An 18,762-nucleotide genomic window follows, 5' to 3' on the forward strand; every position below is an offset into this window, starting at 1 on the left:
AAGTCCCCGCAGCAATGTTCCAACATTAGTGGAAAGCCTCAGATGAGTGGAGGACCAACACCATATTAATGCCCATGATTTTGGAAAAAGATGTTCGATGAGCAGGTTTTGTGATATCCAAATTGGTAGTTACGATCTTGTCTCATCGCTGCAATTCCCCAACGGGCTCGGGATAGGCAAAGTTCGTTACATGCGTCCTCCAAAACATGACCCGCTAAGCCGCGCTGCTTCTTAACACCTGCTCACTTAACCCGGAAGCCAGCCGCAACAATGTGTCGGAGGAAACACCGCTCAACTGACGACCAATGTCAACTTGCAGGCGCCCGTCCCGCCACAAGGAGCAAGAGCTCGATGAGCCAATGAAAGCCCCCCGGCCAAACCCTCCCCTAAACCGGACGACGCTGGGACAATTGTGCGCCGCCCTATGGGACTTCCAGTCACGGCCAGGTGTGACAGCCTGGGATCAAACACCCAGACAGTTGTGACACCTCAACACTGCAATGCAGTGCCTTAGACAGCTGCGCCACTCGGGAATCCCCTGGTGTCCACATACTTTTGGTCATGTAGTGAACAACAATGTGTTATGCTGTCCTGAATCACAGTGACGAGGCTGTTAACAACTCTGAAGTGGTTTTTTTCCGCAGAATGAAAATGTCCTAGCTAATAAAACGGAGCACAGGTGGACAGAGCAGAAAATAGCATTCCAGATAGCAGGGAACTCTGGGATATCTACACTCTCACCTGGAGAACCTTCACCCAAGGACCTTCTTCCAAACTTCAAATTCCCTAGTTTGGAAAGACTTTGGGTAATATTGAGATTACTATTACAGATGATTTCTTTGAAATCAAGCTAGTCCCAAGCCTACTTCATTATGTTCTGATAATCACCTTATTGTAAAATACTGAAAGTAGACACTTTGTTTGCTATTCGTAGTATAAAATGTCATTTCAGTCTGTCATACCATTGCTACCTGATGCGAGTGTGTGAGTCAGTCAACAGAACTTCTAATATGTAACAGCAGGGGCCAGGGGTTAATATTGTTGTTGTGGTACCTACCTGAGGGTCTGCTAGTCTTGACAGGTCAGGATATAGGTAGATCTTGATCCGTTGGTCCGCTCCAGGTAAAGTGACTCCTCGAATCAGCAGAATTATCAGCATCAGGTAGGGGAAGGTAGCTGTGAAGTACAACACCTGTAGATTAGATGGATCACTTAACTTTTCAATATGATTCCAACAGATCAGGGTCATGTTCATTAACCTGTCTAGGACCCCGTTCCGCTAGCGGAACCCCTCGCCAACAGCCAATGAAATTGCAGAGCGGCAAATACAAATCAACAGAAATCTCATAAATCAAATTTCTCAAACATACAAGTATTAGGCACCATTTTAAAGATAAAATTCTCATTAATCCAGCCACAGTGTCTGATTTACAAAATCCTTTACAGCGAAAGGTCACCACCAACTCACAGAAAAACACATCTATTTTTCCAGCCAAAGAGAGATAAAAATAGAGATAAAATGAATAATTTTCACTTTGACTTTGATGATCTTCATCCGATGACACTCATAGGACTTCATGTTACACAATACATGCATGTTTTGTTCGGTGAAGTTCATATTTATATCCAAAAATCATATTTTACATTGGCGTGTTACGTTCAGTAGTTCCAAAACATGCAGTGATATCACAGAAATAACCTTCGTCTCTCCCGAGCCCGTACGGGAGTTGTAGCAATGAGACAAGATAGATTCTACAACAATTGGAAACCACGAAATTGGGGAGAAAAAGGGGTAAAATAAATAAATAAAATAAATAAAAATCAACTTCGTCCAAACAAGTCAAACAACATTTCTAATCAATCCTCAGGTACCCTAATATGTAAATAAACTATAAACTTTAAGACGGAATGTAGTATGTTCAATACCGTAGATATAAATGAAGTGCGCGCCCTCATCCATGCCACCACAAGACCAGTCAAAATGAGAGCCAGCTTGAAAAACTACAACTACTAACTCATTTTTCAAATAACAAGCCTGGAACCCTTTCTAAAGACTTGACATCTAGTGGAAACCATAGGAACTGCAATCTGGGAAGAATTCCTTTTGAATAGCATTTGAATGGACTTTGACCACAACAAAAAAAATAACATACGGATGGATTCTCCTCGGGCTTTCGCCTGCCATATCAGTTTGGTTATTATACTCAGACATTTTAACCGTTTTAGAAACTTCAGAGTGTTTTCTATCCAATGCTACCAATTATATGCATATCTTCTGGGCCTGAGTAACAGGCAGTTTACTTTGGGCACGTCCGTCATCCGAACTTCCAAATTATGCCTCCTAGCCTTAAGGAGACTTTTGGACCAAGACTCTGGCACCGCTTGACATGCAAAGCAGAGACAACAGTCTTTGGTGACTGGAGTCTTTCACAATTTTTTGGGCTTTCCTCTGACACCGCCTAGTATATAGGTCCTGGATGGCAGGAACAAAGTGGCCACCGTGTTGAGGATCAGCATGACAGATGTGTTGTTGCCAACCCTTACCACCTGGGGGCGGCCAATCAGGAAGTCCAGGATCCAGTTGCAGAGGGAGGTGTTTAAGTCCCAGGGTACTTAGTTCAGTGATGAGCTGAGGGCACTATGGTGTTGAACACTAAGCTGTAGTCAATGAACAGCATTCTCACATACAGTTGAAGTCGGAAGTTTACATACACCAAAGCCAAATACATTAAAATCAGTTTCACAATCCCTGATATTTAATCCAAGTAAAAATTCCCTGTTTTAGGTCAGTTAGGATCATCACTTTATTTTAAGAAGGTGAAATGTCAAAATAAGAGTAGAGAGAATGGTTTTTCAGCGTTAATTTCTTTCATCACATTCCCAGTGGGTCAGAAGTTTACATACTAATTGAGTGCATTTGGTAGCATTACCTTTAAATTGTTTAACTTGGGTCAAATGTTTCAGGTAGCCTTCCACAATAAGTTGGTGAATTTTGGTTCATTCCTCCTGACAAAGCTGGTGTAACTGAGTCAGGTTTGTAGGCCTCCTTGCTCGCACACGCATTTTCAGTTCTGCCCACACATTTTCTATAGGACTGAGGGCAGGGCTTGGTGATGGCCACTCCAATACCTTGACTTTGTTGTCCTTAAGCCATTTTTCCACAAATTTGGAAGTATGCTTGGGGTCATTGTCCATTTGGAAAACCCATTTGCGACCAAGCTTTAACTTCCTGACTGATGTCTTGAGATGTTACTTCAATATATCCACATAATTTTCCTACCTCATGATGCCATTTATTTTGTGAAGTGCACCAGTCTCTCCTGCAGCAAAGCACCCCCACAACATGATGCTGCCACCCCCGTGCTTCACGGTTGGGATGGTGTTCTTCAGCTTGTGTCGTGGAGGATCGTTTCAAAATATAACACTTACAAGAACTTGTGAATTCAATATAGGCTTTTAATACAAACATATCAGAAGCCTAGATGGTCCGCAGAACACACACCTTCCCAGAGCACTGGCTCTGTATTTATACACACACAGTATATGAGTCCATTCCATATGTTAATGGAGTTACTTCCCTCAGGTCATCGGCCACCATTATCTTTCAGTCCAGGCTTCCAGCTTGTTCATGCCTAATAACGCCTGTATCCGCTCTTGATTAGATTACAATGGTGGCAGTACCCTCTCGTGTCCTAAAATTAATATATGTCTATCTTACCCTAAGCACTTATGTCCTTTACCCTAAGCACTTATGTTTGTTCCTCTCTATCTAATCTTTATAATGGTGTCCTGCTCTTTCCATAATAGATAATGTATTTAAGTGTCACCTCCTCCTCTTTGCCCTAAGCCCTTATGCACAGTAAAGCATGGCCATTACCACTTGTCTGTTTAATCTTTGGTTTCCTGTCCGCTTTCTGTTTGTGGTCTAATGTACACCTATCTTTGCTCAATAGTGTCATATCTGTCTCTATATGTAACAATAACTACAACACTTGCAAGCGTCCCCCTTTTTCCACCAAACATAATGATGGTCATTATGGCCAAACAGTTCTATTTTTGTTTCAACAGACCAGAGGACAATTCTTCAGAAAGTACAATCTTTGTCCCCATGTACAGTTGCAAACCGTAGTCTGGCTGTTTTGGAGCAGTGGCTTCTTCCTTGCTGGGCGGCCTTTCAGGTTATGTCGATATAGGTATTTGACAGCAGCCCTTTTCTACTATACACAAACTAATTCAGAGCAGAACATTGAAGTTCCGTTAAAGTAACCATTTTCTAAAATATAAAAAATGGAACAGTACGTATGTACACATTCAGTAATGGATTCAATGTATTTTAAAGATTTGTCTGTTTTTGCATGTAGATTGGCTGTCTACTTTTGTCACTTAAATTTATTGTGATACTTCTGCCTCAAAGTAACCTTTAAATTTTTTTTTTTTTTATCCATGTTCTGTCACTGAACTAGCCGGAACTTGTCACTGCTAAATGAACTCTTATTTTAGAAGCAGAGACAATTAAAATGTCTGCGACCTACTCTGGTCCCATCCTTAGAACTCACCTCTGCTACAAGAAAGGAGGAGGTAAGGAAAGTGCCACATGTTACCCAGGCCGATGATGGATCCCATCACAGGCGGGATGAACTCTAGTTTGTTGCTGCATTGGCCCCTCTCTTGCATCTTCTCCTCTGACTGGAGCTGAGGGACAGGGACCAGGTCCTTCAACATGCTGCTGTTCTTCCCATTTGAGAGGGCCGCTTTAACTATTTCAAGCAATAAAAAACAGTTTGGCTATTTTCAAGACAAGTAGCTACATGTAGTGATCCAAATATGTTATGCATATACACATGTATTTATTTAAAATATAAAGTAACATGTCAGTAGCCTGGGTACCCGCCCGTCCGTTTGAGTTATTATTCCACTCCATGTCATGCCACGTTTGCCAAGGAGTGGAAAGTTAGCAAAACAGGTTCTAGATTTGTAAGTAAATACATGCCAGGTACATTGATACTGCACCATATTATCTTTTGCCTAATGACTCCTCAAAAAAAAAAGTTTGTGGCTCTCTCAAACTGCCATCTGAAGAACTTAATGTACTCAAAAACAGGCAGAGCTTTACACAATCAGGTTCAGGCCTACCTTAATGGTTTAATGACCACCAGAAGTTGACAGACAGGCCTGAAGTCATAGATCCCACATTCAAAACCCACGGCTCCTAAAACAGTCAGGCCTCCTGATGACTCACCCCAAACTCAAATCTATCTATCTGAGGTAGTTGGGGAGTTTAGACATCTGATGCCAGACATTACTATTGACATTAAATGACATATCAAATCATCTCAAACAGGAAATTGTATAAAATGGTATTGAAAATAAAACCAAAAATTCTGCTCCTTACTCATTTCACTAGGAATTGTTTATTAAAGGTGAGAAAACAAAAACAGCCACATTCAATCACTTAATTGCTTAAAACCTATTTACACATTATAAATACGTATCACTACATACAACCATTGTTCCTAATCCTACATGGAGCTGTTATTTGTTTGGAGAAAGGCAGAGAGGAGAGGATACTGAATGTGCATCCCAAATTTTCACATTTACATTTTTGTCATTTATCAGACGCTCTTGTCCAGATCGACATACAGGAGCAATTAGGGTTAAGTACCTTAATATCGATACATTTTTTACCTAGTCAGCCCGCAGGTTTCGAAACAGAGACTTTTTGGTTACTGGCCCAACACTTAAAAAGTTAGGCTACCTGCCGACTCAGTACAGGTATCAAGAATATGTGGAGGTGTAACACCCCATCCCAAATGGCACCTTATTCCCTTTATAGTGCACTACATTTTACCAGATCCCATGTAGTGCACTACATATAGAAGAGGGTGCCATTTGGGACACCTATTTACACCTCCACAGATTCATAATGACTGTACTGAAGTTTCTGACTGTAGTAGAACTGAGGCAGATTGGCACCAAATAATTTTCAGACGGGGGTAGAGGACGTTACAGACCTAAAACTCAAGAAACAGACAAAACGGCCCATGGTCATTCCAAGTCGTGCAGTAAAAACCGCTCTGTGCACACAGTGTTCTCTGGATTATAAGGCCTTCTTTAACAGTTCTGAATTCGAGAGAAACAAATCCTAATCAACAATTGGTTCCCATGAGAGGAGAGAGTAGAGGAGAGGGGAACGGGAAAATAGTTAATCTGGAGTTTATCTGTGATGCAGAAAATACATCTCTCTCCTCCTCAAAGGAGCTGATGGTCTCATTTCTTTGTAGTATTATTCTCATGGGAGTATCATCATCTAGTCTTGAGGATACCCCTTAATTTGAAGCTCCTCTACCATTAAGTCAAGAGGGAAATATGTCAGTCAGAACCAGACTCAAATGGTCTGATGCGAGCTTACCAGGTGAATGGGTTTGTGTGTGGTGGCTGTGCATGTGCGTCTCTGTCCTGGGTCTGCGCTAGCTGCTCTCCCGAGTATCCGGCTGCTGCTGTTGCTGGGGGAGGGAGGTAGAGGGGGGCATCATGATCTGGCTCAGCCCACTGTAGACTGGTGCTTCCAGCACCACTGGCTCCTCACAAACACGCTCCAACTTCACCACTGCTGTCACCCCTCCTCCTCCTATGCCCATGCTTCTGCCCAAACTTCCAACTACGCCCCGACTCAAGATAGACGACTTGCGGGTGCAGTCGATACAGATGTAGTCCTCGTTCTCGGCCATCTCGCAGGTCACACCCACACACACCTGGTGGAACCACTCGTCACAGCCGCCGTCGCACTGAACCCAGTCCACCTGACAGAGGGAAGAGAGACGTAAACATACAGGCGATCACACCTTCTGCTTAAATAAGGATATAATATCATCAGCTAGTGCTCAGAAAAGGTCACTGCCCTTCAGATTCACAAGAGTCATATTTGTAGATAGTTTGTGTTTTTAAAAGGAATATACCATTACGTACTTGAGGTATAATAAGCATGATATTTATGTTGCATTTTATTATGGTGCATTTAAGCCTAATCCAATCCAGCCCCCCTTCAAGTTCTGTTAAAACCTCTTACGTCGACCCGAGACGCAATCGTCCCATCTAGCCATCAGCAAATGCAAATGCGCTACGCCAAATGCTAATAGCACTCGTTAAAACTCAAACGTTCATTAAAACACACATGCAGGGTACTGAATTAAAGCTACACTCGTTGTGAATCTAGCCAACAAGTCAGATTATTAAAATGCTTTTCGGCAAAAGCATGAGAAGCTATTATCTGATAGCATGCAACACCCCGAAATACCTGAATGCGACGTAAACAAAAGAATTTGCGTAGCCGGCGCTACACAAATAGCAGAAATAAAATATAAAACTTTCATTACCTTTGACGAGCTTCTTTGTTGGAACTCCTATATGTCCCATAAACATAACTATTGGGTCTTTTTTTCGAATAAATCGGTCCATATATACCCAAAATATCCATCTATGGAAACTATGTGATTCAGAAAAAAACAGTTTCAAAACGCTACATCACTTTTTAAAATTAAAAAAGTTGACGATAAACTTCCACAAAACACTTCGAAATACTTTTGTAATCCAACTTTAGGTATCAGTAAACGTTAATAATCTATCAAATTGATCACGGGGCGATGTGTATTCAATAGCTCCACGATTTCAAATCATGTTCTGAAATCTCTCTTCCAAAACTTCCTGTCGGAGACCGGATGGAAAGTGGTCTCTCTACCTCGTTTGACCAAGAAACAACGAGAAGGCAATTGACAAGACTGGCGACATCGTGTGGAAGCTGTAGGACTTGCAATCTCGGCCCCATTTAATTTTGGTGCCCCTTAAACAATACATGTGGCGCATGGATATTTTTTCCAGTTTTCAGTGATCAGTTTTTCTTGCGCTTTTCGATGAAACAGACGCTCTGTTATAGTCACAGCCGTGATTTAACCAGTTTTAGAAACGTGAGAGTGTTTTCTATCCACACATACTAATCATATGCATATACTATATTCCTGGTATGAGTAGCAGGACGCCGAAATGTTGCGCGATTTTTAACAGAATGTTCGAAAAAGTAGGGGGTCGACTTAAAGAGGTTTTAAGATGGAGGATATCCCCATGCCTCTGTTGTGCTCTGAGAGCACATGGCTGGGAAGAACTGGGAGGGTGGTTAGGCTACTCATTGACTTAGTGTCTAATTTACAGTCACGTCCAACAGCACATACAGTGGGGACAGTATTTGATACACTGCCGATTTTGCAGGTTTTCCTACTTACAAAGCATGTAGAGGTCTGTAATTTGTATCATAGGTACACTTCAACTGTGAGAGACGGAATCTAAAAGAAAAATCCAGAAAATCACATTGTATGATTTTTAAGTAAATCATTTGCATTTTATTGCATGACAAAAGTATTTGATACATCAGAAAAGCAGAACTTAATATTTGGTACAGAAACCTTAGTTTGCAATTACAGAGATCATACGTTTCCTGTAGTTCTTGACCAGGTTTGCACACACTGAAGCAGGAATTTTGGCCCACTCCTCCATACAGACCTTCTCCAGATCCTTCAGGTTTCGGGGCTGTCGCTGGGCAATACGGACTTTCAGCTCCCTCCGAAGATTTTCTATTGGGTTCAGGTCTGGAGACTGGCTAGGCCACTCCAGGACCTTGAGATGCTTCTTACGGAGCCACTCCTTAGTTGCCCTGACTGTGTTTCGGGTCGTTGTCATGTTGGAAGACCCAGCCATGACCCATCTTCAATGCTTTTACTGAGGGAAGGAGGTTGTTGCACCCCTCAATACGGTACAGTCGTCCTGTTCCCTTTGCAGAAAAGCATCCTCAAAGAATGTTTCCACCTCCATGCTTCACGGTTGGGATGGTGATCTTGGGATTGTACTCATCCTTCTTTCTCCAAACACGGCAAGTAGAGTTTAGACCAAAAAGCTATATTTGTGTCTCATAAGACCACATGACCTTCTCCCATTCCTCCTCTGGATCATCCAGATGGTCATTGGCAAACTTCAGATGGGCCTGGACTTGCGCTGGCTTGAGCAGGGGGACCTTGCGTGCACTGCAGGATTTTAATCCATGACGGCGTAGTGTGTTACTAATGGGTTTCTTTGAGACTGTGGTCCCAGTTCTCTTCAGGTCATTGACCAGGTCCTGCCGTGTAGTTCTGGGCTGATCCCTCACCTTCCTCATGATCATTGATGCCCCACGAGGTGAGATCTTGCATGGAGCCCCAGACTGAGGGTGATTGAACTTCTTCCATTTTCTAATAATTGCGCCAACAGTTGCCTTCTCACCAAGCTGCTTGCCTATTGTCCTGTGGCCCATCCCAGCCTTATGCAGGTCTACAATTTTATCCCCGATGTCCATACACAGCTCTCTGGTCTTGGCCATTGTGGAGAGGTTGGAGTCTGTTTGATTGAGTGTGTGGACAGGTGTCTTTTATACAGGTAACGAGTTCAAACAGGTGCAGTTAATACAGGTAGTGAGTGGAGAACAGGAGGGCTTCTTAAAGAAAAACTAACAGGTCTGTTAGAGCCGTAATTCTTACTGGTTGGTAGGTGATCAAATACATGTCATGCAATAAAATGCAAATGAATTACTTAAAAATCATACAATGTGATTTTCTGGATACTTGTTTTAGATTCCGTCTCTCACAGTTAAAGTGTACCTATGATAAATATTACAGACCTCTACATGCTTTGTAAGTAGGAAAACCTGCAAAATCAGCAGTGTATCAAATACTTGTTCTCCCCACTGTAGCTTGTCATGTTAATACGTTGTGTAACTCTGTGTTCCAGTGCTGTTATCAGCTGTTAATATTCAATTGTTCCATGATCCAAAGATGTTTGCTTCACAGTGTTCAATATTAACTCTGCATAATAGTCAGCAAACAAAAATACAAAGTGAGACAATCAGTTTTTGCTCTGAAGAGCTAATATCCTTAAACCTCCTAAAATGAAAGTATCCAAACTTCCAGAAATTGAAATTTTGCCTACGCATCTCTAGTTGTACTTAGGTCAAAACCTGACTTATGTTTTTGATAGGGCCCGCCCTCTCAGGCCACACACTGAACCGATCTCAGGCTCTCACTGAGCTCTGTTGCACCGTTAACCAAGAAACCCTCACACCTATCAATCATCTATGGAAATCATCTGTCAGAATGATTGAATGAGTCGCTACATCCTCTCTCAAATGAGCCCCTCTCCCCTAATCCAAAAACGCTTTTTTTATTCAAGGTCTGATGACAACTACAGAAGATGCACTGCCCTCTGCTGGCAAATTAATGGTCTCAATCAGTCAGTCTGGAATACCAGGGCAGAAGTCAATCCCTTGATTGAGGTTGTACCCATAGACACAATATTCCTTACACCCCTCCAATAATTTTGAAATGTGCATCAAGTAGTGTATACTGGAGAGAGGGTTGATTTTGGACTAAATACACACACACTAACTGTGTACATGCTTCTCGTGTCGCTCTCACCTTGTCCTTGCAGGGTCTCACACAGTTCTTGGACGCACAGACAGCGTTCTCATCATTGGAGTCCTCAGCTCCAGACCAGTCATATTTCGACGGTATATCCAGGATCTTCTTCTCTTTCCTCTTCTCCATCCCCTCCCTGACAGCCTCAGACTTGACCACAGCTTTATCCTTCCTCTTCCTCTCCTTATCCTCTTTAGCCAGGCGCTTGGCCAGCTGTTTCAGTTCACGGTTCTTATCCGGGTTCAGCTTCAGCTTCTTCTTCTTGGGTTTCCCCAGCGGGTCTAAGAGGCTCAGTTTCGGATCCTTTGAGGACTTGGGGGACCGCATCATGTCTCCGACCCCGGAGACAGCTGCCATGAGAAGCTGGTGCTCTGCCTTCTCCAGCTTCCTCTTCCTCTTCTTCTCAGAGTCCTTCATCTTGATCTTCATCGGCTTCTCAAACTGAGAATCTTCATGCTGGGAAGGGAAGACAGTAAAGAGGGATGGACACAATTGCTCAATTAATAATCCCTACTGAAAGTGCTTTTATGTCCATTAAGTAGACTTAATAAGGATGCAGGAAACCAGCCTTCGTATCACCCATGTTCAGTTCAGATCATACATGTGTTTTCAGCCAGTGACTGCGTATTCTTTACTAGAGCTGCCCTCTTGGCCATGTCCAAATAAAATAACATGCAATGAACAAAAATATAAAATGCTACATGCAAACATTTCAGTTAATTCATATAAGGAAATCAGTCAATTGAAATAAATAAATGAGGCCTTAAATCTACGGATTTCACACGAACGGGAATACACATATGCATAGAGCTGTGATTCCGAAAACCAGTCAGTATCTGGTATGACCACCATTTGCCTCATGCTTGCAGCGTGACATCTCCTTCACATAGTGTTGATCAGGCTGTTGATTGTGTCCTGTGGAATGTTGTCCCACTCATCTTCAATGGCTGTGCAAAGTCGCTGGATATTGGCGGGAACTGGAACACGCAATCGTCAATCCAGAGCATTCCAAACATGCTCAACGGGAGACATGTCAGGTGAGTATGCAGGCCATGGAAGATCTGGGACGTTTTCAGCTCCTAGGATGTGGACAGATCCTTGCAACATGGGGCTGTGCTGAAACATGAGGTGATGGTGGTGGATTAATTGTACAACAATGGGCCTAAGGATCTCGTCAGTCTCTCTGTGCATTCAAATTGCCATTGATAAAATGCAAGTGTGTTCATTGTCCGTAGCTTATGCCTGCCCATACCATAACCCCATCGCCACTATAGGGCACTCTGTTCACAATATTGACATCAGCTAACCGCTCACCCACACGAAACCATATTGTCATCTGCCTGGTACAGTTGAAACCGGGATTCATCAGCGAAAAGCACACTTCTCCAGCATGCCAGTGGCATTCGAAGGTGAGCATTTGACCATTGAAGTTGGTTACGACGCCAAACTGCAGTCAAGTCAAGACCCTTGTGAGGATGACAAGCATGCAGATGAGCTTCCCTGAGACGGCTTCTGACATTTTGTGCAGAAATTCTTTGGTTGTGCGGTTGTGGTAAAGAAATTAACATTACATTCTCTGGCACAGCTCTGGTGGACAGTCCTGCAGACATCATGCCAATTGCGCGCTCCCTCAAAACATCTGTGGCATTGTGTTGTGTGACAAAACTGCACATTATACTGGCCTTTTATTATCCCCAGCACTAGGTGCACCTGTGTAATGATCATGCTTTTTCAATCAGCTTCTTGGTATGCCACACCTGTCACTTTACATGTTGCATTTATATTTTTGTTCAGTATAAAAATATGTGTATAAACCAATGCCTCTCTCCTACCTCCATGACCTGTAGGAACCTCTCCTCAGAGGGAGGGTGTGTGGCCTCCAGGATCCTCCAGATGTGCTGGGTCTCGTCCAGGGACACCTCTAGCAGGTCCCCCACCATCATCAGCTCCTCCAACTGGGCCTTGGCTGGGGGGGACAGCTCCAGCACAGGGGGCTCCAGGGAGCGAGGCACCAGGGGCGTCTTCCTGGGCTGCTTCCTGGGGGTACTCTGGTCTGGAGGTTAGAGGGGGAGAATGATTCATCAATCAACCAATGAAAACACACATTTACTCAATATCTACATGTATAGTTTAATGTAAGTAACTTGAAATTCTCATTTCTAAATAAGGTCCCAAAGCCAATACACACAAGGAAACAATACTCCAGAACATAAAATTAATGACACATTTATAAATTACTATTTTTAAGTATAACAGGGAGAGAGAGTTTGCGTATCCATAGATAGATGCCATGTCTTACTCTGAGGGCAGGACTTGGATGCAGAGGAGTAGGCATGTTCAGCACAGAAAGAGGGTGTGGTGGGCCAGATGTGACTGACTACTTCCTCTGACTTGACAGGGATCTCCTCATCACAAAACAGGTACGGCTTCACTTCACCTGGGTCCTGACACACACACACACACACACACACACACACACACGAGGCAGAGAGCTCGAGTGACAGCGAGAAAGTGGGGCAGGTGAGGACAATGCTAGAAAAGCAGGATTTGCTAAGTGCTGTGTCTTTGCATGAGATGTATTGAATAGCAATGTTTTACTGGCTTTGTTACCACTTCTGTTGAAACATTGCCTATAGAATAATAGCAGCTATACAGTAGTATTTGGTTTTATTTTAATTGATTCAACAGGTGTTTTCGATATTTAAAACTTGAATACTTGAGAAAACTCTCCATTGGCCATGTTAACTTCATGTTTGAAGTATCCCTATATTTCTGTTATTACAGGCTATCACTCTGTTATTAGTGCGCCTGCGCAGGAGTCACAGGGTTGATGAACCTGGCCTGAGTGAAATGGCGACCATGTAGTGTGCTAATATGGTTTAGTAAACGCTGTTAAACTGGAAACTTGTCGTGGTGTAATTTCAAGTTAACAAGCCACACCACAGTACCTTCATGTCGTAGCCATATGTTTCCCTGACGTCCTCGTCAGAGTCCGTCTCCTCGTCATCGTAGTCGACAGACTGGCGTGGCGACGCTGCCCTGCTGAACCCTGCCGTCTGGATGTGACCCTATGGAGAACAGACGTCACAGTCATTCTGTTACTTCTCATCAGTAGTAATAACACTACCTTGGAACCAATCTCTGTTTTTCGCTCTCGAATGCACTGAACAAATATGGAAGAGAAGGAGATGACCTGGAAAAAAAACACTTCAGTCTGTTCATCTTACTTACCTTATCCCTGAGCATCTTGTTTAGAGGAATGACTGGCCACGAGAGCCATATAGAGAGATAACGGCCAACTTTTACTCTGGACGCCATGTTAGCGCCTACAAACTCTATACATGGATGGCTCTTAGTAGCATATGGCAGCAGTAATCTCTTACCTGCAGGTCAGGGTTTGCGGCAGCCTTCTGCAGCTCGGCGTTGATGATCTTCTCGGTCTTCTCCCGGGCAGCCTGTTCTACCATCCTCTGACTGAGCACCGACAGCTTGGCCAGGGCCGAGGACAGCTCGTTTGTAGCCAGGGCCTGCCTGGCGCGGTCCTGCAAATTAATCGATTCCATTAATGAATAGAGAGGAGTTTAAATAAACAAGACTTTTGTTCGACTCAGAATATGTGGCTTTTCACCCTTGCACATACACTTCTTACTATGTTTTGCAAAATTTGATTTATCGAACCTAGCAACCATCAAATAATTGATTCCGAAAACATCCCTACCTGTAGTGGTGCAAAGTACTTAAGTAAAAATACTTTAAAGTACATTTTAGTTGTTTGGGTTATCTGCACTTTACTGTTTATATTTTGGACAACTTTTACTTCACTACATTCCTAAAGCAAATAATGTACTTTTTACTCCATATATTTTCCTGACACCCAAAAGTACTTGTTTCATGTTGAATGATTAGTAGGACAGGAAAATTGTACAATTCACACACTTATCAAGAGAACATCCCTTGTCATCCCTACTGCCTCTGATCTGGCAGTCTCACTAAACACAAATGCTTTTTTGTAAATGAGTTGGAGTGTGCCCCTGGCTATCGGTAAATAACAACAAAAACAAGAAAATGATGCCGTCTGGTTTGCTTAATATAAGGAAAGTGAAATAATTTATACTTTTGATACTTAAGTACACTACCCGTCAAAGGTTTTATAACACGTACTCATTCAAGGGTTATTATTTTATTTTTGCTATTTTCTACATTGTACAATAATAGTGAAGAAATCCAAACTATGAAATAGCACATATGGAATCATGTAGTACCTAAAAAAAAGTATTAAATAAATAAAAACATATTTTACATTTGAGATTCTTCAAATAGCCACACTTTGCCTTGATGACAGCTTTGCACACTTGGCATTCTCTAGACCAGCTTCAACTGGAATTATTTTCCAACAGTCTTGAAGGAGTTCCCACATATGCTGAGCACTTGCTGGCTGCTTTTCCTTCACTCTGTGGTCCAACTCATCCCAAACCATCTCAATTGGGTTGAAGTCGGGTGATTGTGGAGGCCAGGTCATCTGATGAGGCACTCCATCATGCTCCTTCTTGGTCAAATAGCCTTTAAACAGCCTGGAAGTGTGTTGGGTCATTGAAAAATAAAAGGGCAGTCCCACTAAGTGCAAACCAGATGGGATGGCATATCGCTGCAAAATGCTGTGGTAGCCATGCTGGTTAAGTGTGCCTTGAATTCTAAATAAATCACTGACAGTGTCACCAGGAAAGCACCCCCACACCATAACACCTCCTAAATGCTTCACATGGGAAATACACATTCAGAGAGATCATCCTTTCACCCAGATCGCGTCTCACACGGCAGTGTGTGAGATACGGCAGTTGGAACCAAAAATCTCCAATTTGGACTCCAGACCAATTCGACCACGAAGGCCTGATTCACAGTCTCCTCGGAACAGTTGATGTGTCTGTTACTTGAACTCTGAAGCTGCAATTTCTGAGGCTGGTAACTCTAATGAACTTGTCCTCTGCAGCATAGGTCTTCCATTCCTGTGGCGTTCCTCATGAGAGCCAGTTTCATCATAGTGCTTGATGGTTTTTGAAACTGCACTTGAAGAAACTTCTTGTCTTCAAGTAATGGACTGTCATTTCTCTTTGCTTATTTGAGCTGTTCTTGCCATAGGGACTTTTTCTTTTACCAAATAGGGTCATCTTCTGTATACCCCCCCCTACCTTGCCACAACACAACTGATTGGCTCAAACGCATTAAGGAAAGAAATTCCTTTTAAGAAGTCACACCTGTTAATTGAAATGCATTCCAGGTGACTACCTCATGAAGCTGGTTGAGAGAATGCCAAGAGTGTGCAAAGCGGTCATCAAGGCTAAGGGAGGCTACTTTGAAGAATCTCAAATATATTTTGATTTGTTTAACCTCTTGGGAAGGGGGAGGTATTTTCACCTCCGGATGAAAAGCGTGCCCAAATTAAACTGCCTGCTACTCAGGCCCATAAGCTAGGATATGCATATAATTAGTAGCTTTGGATAGAAAACACTCTAAAGTTACCAAAACTGTTAAAATAATGTCTGTGAGTGTAACAGAACTGATATGGCAGGCGAAAACCTGAGGAAAATCCACCCAGGAAGTACTATTATTTTGAAAGGCTGTTTTTCCATTGAAAGCCTATCCACCATACAAAGACTTAGGACCCAGTTCATGATCTCTGTGGCTTCCTCTACTTGTGGCCAGTCTTTCGGCATTGTTTCAGGCTTTTACTCTGAAAAATTGAGGGAGATACAACACCTTCAATGAGTGAACATTGGAAATTTCCAGACATGAGCCAAGCGCATGATCGGGAGCCACCTTTGTTTACCTTTTCTATTGACGAAGCTTTTGACCAGTTGAAATATTCGATTATTTATGACAAAAACAACCTGAGAATTGATTTTAAACATCGTTTGACATGTTTCTGCTAACTTTTATTGTACTTAAAAATAAAAAAAGTGTCTGGACTTGTGCCCGCGCCTTGTGCATTTGAATTACTGGACTAAACGCGTGAACAAAAAGGAGGTTTTGGGTCATAAAGAGGGACATTTTCGAACAAAACAAACATTTATTGTCTAACATGGAGACCTGGGAGTGCCACCAGATGAAGATCAAAGGTAAGTGATTAACTTTAACGCTATTTCTGACACCTCTCCTTGGTTGGAAAATGGCTGTATGGTTTTCTATGGCTAGGCGCTGACCTAACATAATCGCAAAGTGTGCTTTCACCGTAAAGCCTTTTTGAAATCTGACAGCGGTTGCATTAAGGAGAAGTATATCTTTAATTGTATGTTTAACACTTGCATCTTTTATCAATGTTTATGATGAGTATTTCTGTAATTTGATGTGGTTCTCTGCACTTTCACCAGATGTTTGAGACAATGCATTTCTAAACATAACGCACCAATTTCAAATGAGGTCTTTGGACATAAAGATGAACAACATCGAACAAAACACAAATTTATTGTGTAACATGAAGTCCTGTGAGTGCCATCTGATGAAGATCAAAGGTTAGTGATTAATTTAATCGCTATTTCTGACTTTTGTGAGCCCTCTCCTTGGCTGGAAAATGGCTGTATGGTTTTCTGTGACTGACCTAACATAATCGTTTGGTGTGCTTTCGCCGTAAAGCCTATTTGAAATCGGACACTGTGGCTGGATTTACAAGAAGTTTATCTTTAAAATGGTGTAGAATACTTGTATGTTTGAGGAATTTGAATTATGGCATTTCTGTTGTTTTGAATTTGGCGCCCTGCAATTTCACTGGCTGTTGTCGAGGTGGGATGCTAGCTTGTACCAGACAGGTTGACACTTCTTTGGTTACTACATTTATTTATTTATTTTACCTTTATTTAACTTGGCAAGGGACTTAACCTCTCTGCGCATGGAACCTGCTAGCTGGCTGAAATTCCACAACATACGGTGATCGCTACATAAATAGTCATATTAAACATTCATGAAAATACAAGTGCCTCACATGTATCGAAAGCCTGGAATCTTGCTAATCCAACTGCGTTGTCAGATTTTAAAAAACGATTTACTGCGAAAGAATGCGATGCGATTATCTGAGCATAGAGCCCCATAAAAAATAAAATAAAATTAACCAGCACAGGGGTAACAATCACAAACTGCATTAAAATAAATCATTTACCTTTGACGATCTTCGTCTGTTTGCAATTCCAATGCTCATCGTTACACAATGAATTATCTTTTGTTTGATAAAATAGGCTATAAAAACTTAACACAAAACATTTTGTGAACCGCTTGTGTAGTGAATTCCGTCTCATTCCATTTTCGACGACACATTCCAGGTAAATCACCCACACAGAACGTGACTTTTCCAGTCATGTTTGGTTTCACTGCAATCAACTGGTTTGTTTGTAACACAATCAAACCTGATGGGCCTTTTCGCCGGACGTATTGACTGAAAGAAACCGATTTGAAGACAACAACTAATGACATCATTGTGCACCAATGATTTGCCCGCTGTTTCGTTGATTGACTGTCTTTTAACCCAATGACCACTGATCGTCTTGAAATCTAGCTGAGTAGATAGCCAATGAGCTGGGCTAAACGGCAATATGCCATGTTTATGTGTTGCAAGACCAACCCATGTAGTAAGCTCCAGCTTAAAGAGAGTCATGCGCTATTGAATTTTCATCCCGGAAGAAGCTACATATATTACGCACTGCATTGTTTGGTGAATGCGTAGATTCAGCTGTTTATCTATCAATCATTATGGTGACTAAGTCAGGGAAAGCTAAATCTAAGTCTAGATATACAGATGTACACACAACTTTAGAATAAATTGATTGGGAAGGTGAGACAGAGATTGTTGTAGGACGCTTCATTTAGCGATTGTGGAGGAATATTTTTTGAACGGGAGAGGACATCGTTTTGGACTGGTAAGTTCTTATCATGCTAATGCCCTTGTTTTAAATTAATAATATAAAATATTATTTGTGATTTTTTATTTATTTTAGAAGCAGTATATAAACATTTAATGTCATGAAATGTGAGATGGGTGTGTCTGCCGCCCCACCCCAACCCACATGAAATAGCCTATTTGAGGCTGTTGAGGAGAGGGCAGGACCACAACAATGGCCAAAGTGAAATGGAGACAGTAGATACAGCTGGTCTGTTGTAATATAAAAGAGACAGTAGATCTAGCAGGTAACAATAATATATTCAACCTTCAACTCTCTCGCTCTCTATATATATATATATATATATATATATATATGTTTATTTTACCTGTTGATACAGGGCTCATATG

At 42.1% G+C, this 18,762-nt stretch overlaps 1 protein-coding gene across 7 annotated transcripts in view; it reads right to left on the reverse strand.

Annotated features, from left to right (window-relative positions):
• Positions 1-1,057: 1,057 nt before the first annotated feature.
• Positions 1,058-18,762, reverse strand: part of LOC112214450 (lysine-specific demethylase 5A) — a 91,645-nt gene continuing 73,940 nt past the window's right edge. For 5 of the 7 annotated variants that reach the window (XM_042298176.1, XM_024373197.2, XM_024373196.2 and 2 more), the window contains exons 24-29: positions 13,874-14,032; positions 13,439-13,558; positions 12,790-12,934; positions 12,323-12,543; positions 10,491-10,946; positions 5,393-6,800 (exon numbers count right to left, since the gene is read on the reverse strand). In XM_042298176.1, coding sequence (XP_042154110.1) covers positions 6,468-6,800; positions 10,491-10,946; positions 12,323-12,543; positions 12,790-12,934; positions 13,439-13,558; positions 13,874-14,032 — 1,434 coding nt within the window. In that variant the 3' untranslated portion in view covers positions 5,393-6,467. Of the gene's footprint in view, positions 1,177-4,601; positions 4,758-5,392; positions 6,801-10,490; positions 10,947-12,322; positions 12,544-12,789; positions 12,935-13,438; positions 13,559-13,873; positions 14,033-18,762 lie in introns of those variants that run through there. The other 2 variants (XR_002948114.2, XR_002948116.2) reach the window with 2 other exon arrangements.

Source organism: Oncorhynchus tshawytscha, linkage group LG15 (genome assembly GCF_018296145.1).
Source record: "Oncorhynchus tshawytscha isolate Ot180627B linkage group LG15, Otsh_v2.0, whole genome shotgun sequence".
Lineage (NCBI taxonomy): Eukaryota > Metazoa > Chordata > Actinopteri > Salmoniformes > Salmonidae > Oncorhynchus > Oncorhynchus tshawytscha.